Source organism: Nannospalax galili, unplaced genomic scaffold (assembly GCF_000622305.1).
Source record: "Nannospalax galili isolate Female #2095 unplaced genomic scaffold, S.galili_v1.0 scaffold439, whole genome shotgun sequence".
Classification (NCBI taxonomy): domain Eukaryota; kingdom Metazoa; phylum Chordata; class Mammalia; order Rodentia; family Spalacidae; genus Nannospalax; species Nannospalax galili.
In genome coordinates, this window is record NW_008344194.1 from 283501 (window position 1) to 293588 (window position 10088).

The following is a 10088-nucleotide window of genomic DNA, read 5'->3' on the forward strand; positions in this document are numbered from 1 at the left end:
AGACCCATTTATGAATAATTGGCGCAGATACAATCCCATTGCAATGTCACAAGCTGAAGGAAAGGAAAAGGAAACTGCAGAGTAGGTTCTGCTCCTGTCGGTGGTACATGGCTGGAACCTCTGTCTATTCTCACAATAGATTAACTTCCCTCTGTGCATGCTATATTTTTATTCTGCTTTTCCTATTCTGAGGCTGGACTGAAGCAGTCGTTATCTGTGACGGTGCCTGGGTGATTTTCAAGCCGAGCACTAGCCACCCAAGCAGCTGCGATACCGGCTTTCACTGAAGTCTTATTACTCTTAAAAGAGCAATTTGGTTGGTTGCACGGCTATTAGGATCACACAGGCAGGCTGAGAGCTGTCAGTACAACTGCTTCTCATCTTTTTCACACAGTCCTGACATCTCTTCTCTTTTCTGCTGGACACACATTCCTGTTTCTATCATTTTCAATCAGGCTCCCACAGGACGCTGAGGAATATATTCCCACTGAAAGCAAAGTGAAGAACAGGAATGATTTTACAGCTCTTGGAGTGGAAGCAGGGCTGACTGTAGGCTGAGGAACAGGAGCTGGATCCGTAAGAAATGTAGCTTGGCTCAGGGCTACGTCAGGGAGCTGCTAAAGATGGCAAAGCAACACCTACCTCCGGCTTCTCAATGATTAATGCTATTTTCATAACCAGGAGGGATGAGGATGTGAGAAATACTGTAAAATTCACTTGTGGAAATGTTATCATCAGAGAAAGTGGGGAAAATTTCTAAACTCGAACTTCTCGTCGTTTTGATACTCTTCTTCTTGGGACCAACTCTGAGCAAGCTGACCAGGACACCCTGGAAAGGAAAACCTTGGAAGGGGGGTAAGTGATGGAAGTTTGGTGCTAAAGATCTAACTGGAGCTAGCATGGATAGTTAATGGTAACTTGAGAACAACTAATAAGAGAGGAGCTGTTTCTGTTCGAAATCAGGCTTTTATTTCAGGCAAGAGGATCTGTGTTGTAGGTGGCTTGGAAGAAGAGTTTTTCTCTCTTGCTGATATAAATATATGTTTGCAGTTGGGAAGGATGCGGGGGTTTCAAAGTATTACAATGATTGTTTCCAGCAGAGAGACTGGAGCCAGATGCATGCTGTTCTAGTGCAGGAGATGTTTGCTGTCCTTAGGAAGCTGCATTCAAAAAATGTAAAGAGGACTTGTATTTTGAAAATTCCCGAATTCATAGCAAATTTTGTGAAACGATCAGGAGCCGGTTTAGAGCAGCAGCATTGCCAACACTAGCTCCGTGGCTGAATCTATCATTACTGATGTGTTAATAAATTGTGTTAACTTTGGCGAAAGAAGTATCTGCTGAAAGAAAAAAGGGCTTCCAGTACTTTGGAGTGTGGTAATGTGTGGTAATACATTTTCTTTTGCTGTAAATAAATATGAGCTGGGGATTTTTGAGACTTTGAATCTACCGTTTTGCAAAGTTCCGTTGGTTTTGCTTCCCCCAAATGGCATTTGTTTATACTAAACACATGCTATCAAGGTATGTGTTCTGCGAAAGCAGTAAGGTAAAATTATGCAGCAGAAATACCCCAGGAGATATTTTTCTGGATAGACTGTACATGTTGTAGGACAAATCTTGATGGAAGAGTTCTGAGGCTTTTGCTGTGCAGAAGCATTCCCTTTGCCTGACTGTTGTATTCTTACCTCAAGGAATATTTTCTGTATCTACTCCCTCCACCACCACACATACCTTTGCATTACTGTCAGTGTGATGATCTGAGGTTAAAGAGAAGCAGGGACATTAACAAGAAGTTTTAATAATTTATCAGAGCTTCTCAGCAGGATTTTCCACATACCCAAACCCCTTTGATTTGATCTTCCTCTTTATCCTATTGTTACATTAAAGATATTATAAATCTTGTACCTATATACCTTCTAGGGCAAAGTTTCAGCAGGCACTTAGCTGAGTTCATTGGTACATACCCACCAGAGGAGTGGTGGGGCGAATCTCTCTTGGGCCTATAAATTGTATCACCACATTACTGTGTTGCTTAGTGTTATCAATGGATTTTTTCACTTGCACACTGCAAGCTGTTATTTATGTTAGCCTGCATGGCAGCTTTTGGTGGTTTGGGATCAAGAGATATATGGTGTTATCGACTCCAGGGGATGTCAGGGGTGTTAACTTATATTTCTTACATGCAGTTTTCAAAGACAGTCAGTAGTTCTAACACATCAAAGTTCAATTTCCTGTGTTAAACTTCAGCAGTGAATTGAGCTCTCAAAACCCAGTGAGAATGTAAAATAAATGCAAGTTCTTAGAAGAGTTGTTAACCTAGTCAAAATGTTTGTACTTGATGGTAGGCATTTATTCATTCCACACAGCTCCAGATACAGATGCATGGGATTTCATTTGTAAATCAGGTCTGGAATGCTTCTTCTTTGAGCACGTCACTACTTTTTCCAATGTACTTTAACTAGCTCAGTGAGAAATTTGCTGGCTCTGCTGTTGGATGATGATATGACTCAGTCAAGTTCAGGAACAGGCAATCAAAGCAACATATTTCATTCATTGTTCAAAGAAATCTCATGTACTTTGGAAAGGTCGGGCAAGTTACTAGAAAACTTTCAATGTGTTGACTGTACTTTGAAATTATTTCCTTTTCAGTGCCTCTGTTTATCACTGTATATGCACTGAATAAATATGTTGCACAGACTCTGGAATCCTGCAAATGTAGTCTTGTCTTGATATGCATATGTACATGCTGTAAATATTTATTTATTCATGAGCTTGCTATTGATGGTGGTATGCTATCTTTTTGGGTTGCAAAATTCTTTCCTCGGCAGGCATATAATGGAGTCTTTTAAAGCATATTTTGACAGAGTTTTTTCAATGTCATTTGCATTTTTAGAAAGTAAAGGTCTTAATTTTTAGGATATTTGGCAGTGCTACGGTATTGATGGGGTAGAAATACAAAAATGAGTCTTTTTAGACACTGTTGCTAGGGAGAGAGGATTAAAACACAACATTTTAGTATGCTTCATATAACCACTAATTTGAGCATACCCTGATTCTAGAACAATCTTTTAAATACACTTTTCCTAAAAGTCTGGGACAAAATATCAATAGCCAAACAGCAGAGTTTTCCTCAGAAGCATTTTTTTCCCTTTTTTGCCCTCATATTGCCTGTGTGTGTTTGTCTTAATAAGATAGAGCAGCTGTCAACCTCCATATGACAACCTGCCCACACTGACAATTTCCACTTTTGTTGTATTAACAGTAACCATCATTCTGAAAGAAGAGGTTATTGGGGCAGGGCTGAGGACAGGTAGCATCAGAGACCCTTGTGTAACTGGGACCTGTGAAGAATGGCACAGACAGCACATACCAGCCATTACAGAACAGATGTCTTAAAGCTGACTTGTTAGAACACTGAGAAAAAAGGCTGAATAGTTTTGGCTACCAAGACATTTTTTAGCTTATCAATGAGTCTGACTCTCAAATATAGGTTAGTAGGCCAGCAAGTTTTCCCTGAGGCATATGGTTTTCTGTTTAATCACATTATATGAATTCCTTAAGGGAAGGCATAACACAAGTGATTATAAGAATTTGTAATCATAATAAACTAACTGGAAATCCTAATTACATGACTGATATCATCTTCATTAAAAGTAAAGAACCCAATTATTGTACATTTGATTATGCTTATTGGGTAGAAAGGCCAAAAAATACTCATAACTGCAGAGATGCTTACATGGCATATGTCCAAAACATGTAACAAAATGAATTTATATATTATAACATCTTTATATCTGTTATTGACAACTAAATTTAAGCTAAAATTTTAATACTTGTAGTTGCAATTAAAGAGAAAATGGAAAACTTTTATATAAAATAAAACAGGAATGAAATATAGAAAGTGTAAAGGTTGACAATAAACCTGAGAATCAAACTCTGACCACCTGATACAAAGTGAACACTGATCTATCAAAGCAGACCAGCGGTTAAGCTAAGGAGACAGGCCACCCAGTCTGTGTTTGTGCATGGTCTCATAGGAACTTAGACTCTACATAACCCTCCTGGAAGTTATCTATTGAGCACTACAGTCTTCTCAGTGTGATATAGGAGATAAGCTTTGCCAAGAAAGGATATTTTATAAAAACCTGAAGATTCAGAAGATACTCTCACAGCCGCTCCCCTACCTGCTTTCTTTTATAAACTACAGCAACTCTTGTCCGTGTCTATTTTGCCAAATAAAGGAAACCTCTCTGGCAGTTATCTTTCCTTTGTGAATGACTAGAATGTATTATGAGCACGCACAATGGCACTGAGTTATTTTAGCTCCCAGTGCACCGAAGCATGGTCACAGGATATTCAGAAAGTACCATTATCTGCATGGTCCCATCTACCATATTGTCAATTAACTGGGGCTTTATTGGAATTTGTTGAAGTGATTTGGACCTTAAAATTTGTAATAAGTTTTTTAACCATTTAATCTTATTACCTCAAAGCCCATTATCATTCTATGCTACTGAATTTTACCCCAGTTATATAAACTAATGACAGTTTTACTTTGTTTTAGCAAGTATCTCATACAACACAATGTACCAAATAACTTTCTAGGCTATAAGAAATAAATAATTCACTAATAGAATTTGACAATTTTACTAATGGTTTACCTGCTTTTGGGTAATTCAATTTTTGTTGTTGTTGTTGTTGTTTTGGGTTTTTTTGGTCCCTTTATCTCTAGCAAGTTGCAGAAACATAAATGCTTTAAGTGAAGATTGCTAATATGTGCATGTTTAGACAATTTAACATTTTCCCTGAAATATGCCTCTGTAACCTCTACACTCCATATCAAATATCCTTCAATTGCACCTTGAAAGCACCATTTTATTTCTAAAAGGATTGCAACCTTTCAGGTCTAGACATTTGACAATTTTTTTGTGCTCAATCATTTTGTGTGTTTCCATATATATATATAAGTAAGTGCTTTGAAGAGACTTTTGGTGTACATACAGTCTTATATCTAATAGATACTCAATAAGTGATTGGAGAATGAGCAAATACATTATATAAAAATCAGGGAGATGGCTTAGCAGTTAAAAGCACTGGCTGTTCATACAAAGGACCCAACTTTGGTTCCAAGCACCCACATTCCATCCAAACTTTCAGTTCCCAGGCACATAACACCCTTTTCTGGCATCAGTGGGTACCAGCTACACAAATGGTATACATACATACATACATACATACAAGCAGGCAATTATACATATACACAAAATAAAAATAAATAAACCTTGAAACAAAATTAGTCTTTTCATAAAATATTTCATGTATTTAGGTGATAATTACATACTTCTTAGTTTGAAACAATGTGCTATAGTAGAGCTATGTCATTTAAATTTTATATTTAAACTTACTTATAAAAATATGAAATCTGAAAATTTCTTTGAGTCTCACAGAAAAAATAGTGCAGTTAAAAAAGAAACGTTGTTGTTTATAAGTAGTTCATAATGTGAGATACATAATGTGCAAAAAATATGTAAATATTCATGAAAATTTTAGGATGTTCTTTGTATTATGTATAATTATAACTTCTTTTTCCATGAGGTTAAGTAATTGAATCTCAGTCTGTAGGCAATAAATAAACTTAATACTTTCTTTTTCTGAGCCCTCAGGAACAAATTCTGGAGGCAAGTCTGAAATGGACAGATCTTAACTAAATATTAAAAAAATAATAGATTATTTTATGTATATTAATCATAGAATATACTTAACAATTACAGTGAGATCTGTTGTCAAATCCGCTCATGTTCTCTGGTGTTAATTGAAATATAATATCTATTCAATTTGGTTAAACTCTATGCATGTGACAATTTGATAAGAAAATATTGGCTCTTGAGGATTGCATCAGTTATTTGTTGTTGTTGCTGTGATAAAACACCATGACCAAGGCAACTTATAAAATGAAAAGCATACTTGGCTTACAGTTCCAGAGGGATGACTCCATTATGTGGGGAGGTATAGGGGAGGGAGGAAGCATGGCAGGAGCAGCTGGAGAAGAAAGTTGAGCACTCACATCTTCAAGCAAGTACAGGAAGCAGAGAACCTAGTTGAAAATCTGTAAGTCTATGAACTCTCCTAGCCCCTCCCTAACCACCATGGTTCCTCCATCAAAGCTGCACCTACTAAACCTCCCAAAACAGTGCTATCAACTGGGGACAAAGTGTGTACAAATATTTAGAGCTTATGGGCAACATTCTCATTCAAACCATTTCAAGGATAATAAACTTGTATTGGAAGTAAAAATTACTTCCCACGTATTTCTTCCCCATAGCCATTGTAGGCTAATTTGCGTTAAAATGTACTTTTTCCGTTTTAACTTAAAATTTTCTATTCAATTATATATTTATAAATTCATTACCTTATAAATGAAATATTATGAGATTTCATAGACTATTTATCTAAATGCATTATTATTAGATGATGAGTGCAGTGAAAATTGGAAAAAGCTTCGAAGTAAGTCTTTTTTATAATAGATGAAAAATAATTTCTTTGAATTTTATTTAGAAATTGAATAAATACTCTCATGGGCATGGTGGCCCACACCTTTAGTCCCAGCACTCTGGAGGCAGAGGCAGGCAGATCTCTGTGAGTTCGAGGCCAGCCTGGTCTCCATGGTGAATCCAGGACAGCTGGGGAACAGGGAGACCCTGTCTCAAAAGAAACAAAAAACAAAAAAGAAAAAAAAGATGAACAGCTCTGCCTACTATACAGAGTTATAGTTCATTTCAAAAAAAATGTTTCAAGATGCTTACATTATTTCTAAAGTCTGTCTTTAGCTGTGAAAATTAGGATCTGAAAAAACATGCTGGAGCATGTCTCACTTGCCTGCATGTGTGTAAGTTCATGCATATGTGTATGTGTGTGAGTGTGTCTGAGTGTGTCTACCCACTGACATGCTCTACTCTCTAGGAAAGGAGTGTTGTTAACCAAATTCCACCAAAAAAAAATAAAAAAACTTTTAGAGACTCAATAGGGAAGATATTAAAGGGATTATATAACATTTAAAAAATGAGGTGAATTGATGGTAATGAAATGTTTGAGATATGTTAATGTTGGGATTCATAACTCTATATTTAAAATGGTGTCAGCATTTCCATTATAAGCTACAATTGCAAAGATTTTTATAATTTCACCATGATATTTTTGCCTCTGGGTGGATCATGGATAGCATTTGCTTTCTGTCTATCAGTAGTTTCATTTTCTTAGTTTGAAGAACTAAAACCTTCAACCTTCAAATTACCTGAACACTAAGAAAATAGAGGGGAGGGGCTGCAGTTCTTTTGACAGGCTTTGTTCTTTGTAAAAGAATTAACATTTCAAAATAGCAATTCAAAAAGTGATGAGAGTTTATAAGATCTGTTGAAGTCAATTGAAGTTTATACGAATCAAATATAAAGTTTGATTGTATTAAGAGTGGAATCTTTTAGCTGTTAAGAATTTTACTTTGATTAAGAAACCAAGGTCATCCAAACAAGAGGAAGTTTAAAAAAGAAGAAAAATAAGTACACTGCATAGAAAGGCCTTTGCATTTCCAGACCAGACTATCCTAAGTATCCAAGCTGTCATGAAGCTGAAAGTTATAATTGAGGCACTCATCTGCCGCAACCTTTAGGGTCACCTTCCTCCAAGAGAATCAGTTATGAAAAGTATCTGAAAGATCAAAATTCCAAAGTCAAAATCTGAAACTCAAATCAAATATTAAAAGTCCTAACTGGCACCTTAAGACGGTGTGTAGCTTCTCACAAAGAAGAGATTGTGTTTACTGATTACACTTTGAAAGTTCTTAGATAACCAAAGTTTGATCTATCAAGATCGTAAGCTTGCTACATGTACCCATGGGACACCTGCAAGTTATTAATCATGAGGCTTATTTTTCCTTGGAAAGGGACATTTCTTTCCATTTAGTTCAGCTCTTCAACTAACTGAGCAACTACAGTGCTAAAAACTATAAGAAGTTGTAGTTGGTATAATTTTAGGGAGGAAAGTAGCAAATACCCAAATAATATTCCATGTTTATTGCCTTCATGTTATATTAAATGCTCAATTTAGAATAAGACTTGTTACTTTCCTCATTCAGTCCATCCTTTAATCATCTATTAACTTCTCGGTGATGCGTTGTAATATACACTATTCATGTATTTGGTTTTCCATTTATGCTTTTCTAAAAGCACTGGCTTTCAAAGTTCAGAATTGTTTCAGTTCAAGTTTTGTGATATATCAAGGTACACGTGTTGATATACCTTGCTACAATTCATATAGAAATACAAATTTAAAATAATGTACTTAATAATTTTGTCATGTTAGTGTTGTGGAGACATTATCTAAGTAACAGATGAGACTGCCAGTTTAGAGTAGAGATGGTTTTGTCAACTAACTTATTTCTATGAAAGGCATAGCTTATATGTAACAGATTCAATCTGAAACTTGTACTAGAAATAATTTCAAAGGATGAGATTAAACTGCTGCTGGCCAGGTTTACTCTTTTTTTTTTTTTTTTTTTTTTTTTTTTTTTTTTTTTTTTTGGTCTTTTGGTCTTTTTGAGACAGGGTCTCCCTGTAGCCCCAGCTCTCCTGGAACTCACTATGTAGACTAGGCTGGGGCTACAGGGAGACCACGTTTTCTGCATGATAAAGACAGATTGTTGTCAAAAAAAAAAAAATTTGACACAAGAAATTAGGCCTACTGAACATATTTCAGATTTTATGTTGTAATGCAGTCTTTCAGGCTAGAGGTAAATGGGTTATTAGTAGGTAGTCACAACAGCAAAACTTTGTAAATATTAAAACTATGTTTAGTTGAGTAGTTATTCTTTAAACTCAATCTATATAAAATGTCAAGTTAATAACCAAATATTCTCACTTAGAGTAAATAATTCCCTTTTATTTTCAGAGAAAAATCATAAAAATTCTAATAAACTCATTTTCCAGGGTAACATTTAAAAATCCATGTCTTCTCTGTATTTATGTAGAGTTCACCACAGTAGGTGTTAGGATAGATCCTATATATGCTGAACAGAAACACTTTCATATCAACGTCAAAAGCTCTGTCATGAAAGAACTAGTTATCAACCCCCAAAACCCAAGATTATGATTTAGACAAAGGATCATAATAAACTTTAGCAGGCAATAAAAAATTTCAAGGGAGCCGCCAGAAGTATAAGTGAAGACCCTTCCAGAATCCACAGAAGTCTGAGGATTGCTTCTGGCTGGGTAGTGTGGGATTTCATTCTTCTAAAAGAATGTTCTTGGGGGGCTGGAGAGATGACTCAGTGGTTAAGAACACTGGCTGTTCTTGCAGAAGACCTGGGTTCAAATACCAACAACTACATGGCAGCTAACAACTGTCCCTAATTCCAGTTCCAGAGGATCCAACAGCCTCTTCTGTCCTCCGTAGGCCCTGCATGACATGGTGCAGTTACCTACATGCAGGCAATACATGCATACACATAAAATAAAAATAATCAATAAAATATTTTTTTAAAAAAGAATGTTTAAGCCGGGCGTGGTGGCGCACGCCTGTAGTCCCAACACTTGGGGGGCAGAGGCAGGCAGATCCCTGTGAGTTCAAGGCCAGCCTGGTCTACATAGTGAGTTCCAGGACAGCTGGAGCTACAGGGAGACCCTACTTCAAAAAGACCAAAAAGAAAAAAAAAAAAAAGAATGTTCTGTTCATGCTTGGGAATTTCATAGATCTTTGCAGAAATACATGCAGGGATTTAGGTTGAAGATTGTTCCATCACCAAGCATGGTAAGTTCTACTTGATGCAGGGTTAGTTGGGGTATTTTGTTGATTATGTCCTTCCACCTAAGTTCACCAAAAATCATGAAAGTAATTTGTACATACAATGTAGAACAACAAATACCATGTTAGCAAAATATGTAAGCCCAGGTAATATACTCACTGTGCTTATACAATACAGTAGGAAATCAAACCTATGGATCCACTCATTCAATGAACATTAATTAGAGGGTCCCAAGAGAATCTTCCAAGTGATCAGAATAGACAGGCATAAATGTATTTAAAAAAAAAAAAGACTT

The 10088-nt window shown here is 36.2% G+C and overlaps 1 protein-coding gene across 11 annotated transcripts in view; it reads left to right on the plus strand.

Moving 5' to 3' along the window:
* The first annotated feature begins 252 nt into the window (after window positions 1–252).
* Robo2 (roundabout guidance receptor 2) overlaps window positions 253–10088 on the plus strand; it is a 1342812-nt gene continuing 1332976 nt past the window's right edge. For 4 of the 11 annotated variants that reach the window (XM_008840493.2, XM_008840495.2, XM_008840499.2 and 1 more), the window contains exon 1: window positions 255–855. In XM_008840493.2, coding sequence (XP_008838715.1) covers window positions 726–855 — 130 coding nt within the window. In that variant the 5' untranslated portion in view covers window positions 255–725. Of the gene's footprint in view, window positions 856–10088 lie in introns of all 11 variants that reach the window. The other 7 variants (XM_017799977.2, XM_029567102.1, XM_029567103.1 and 4 more) reach the window with 4 other exon arrangements.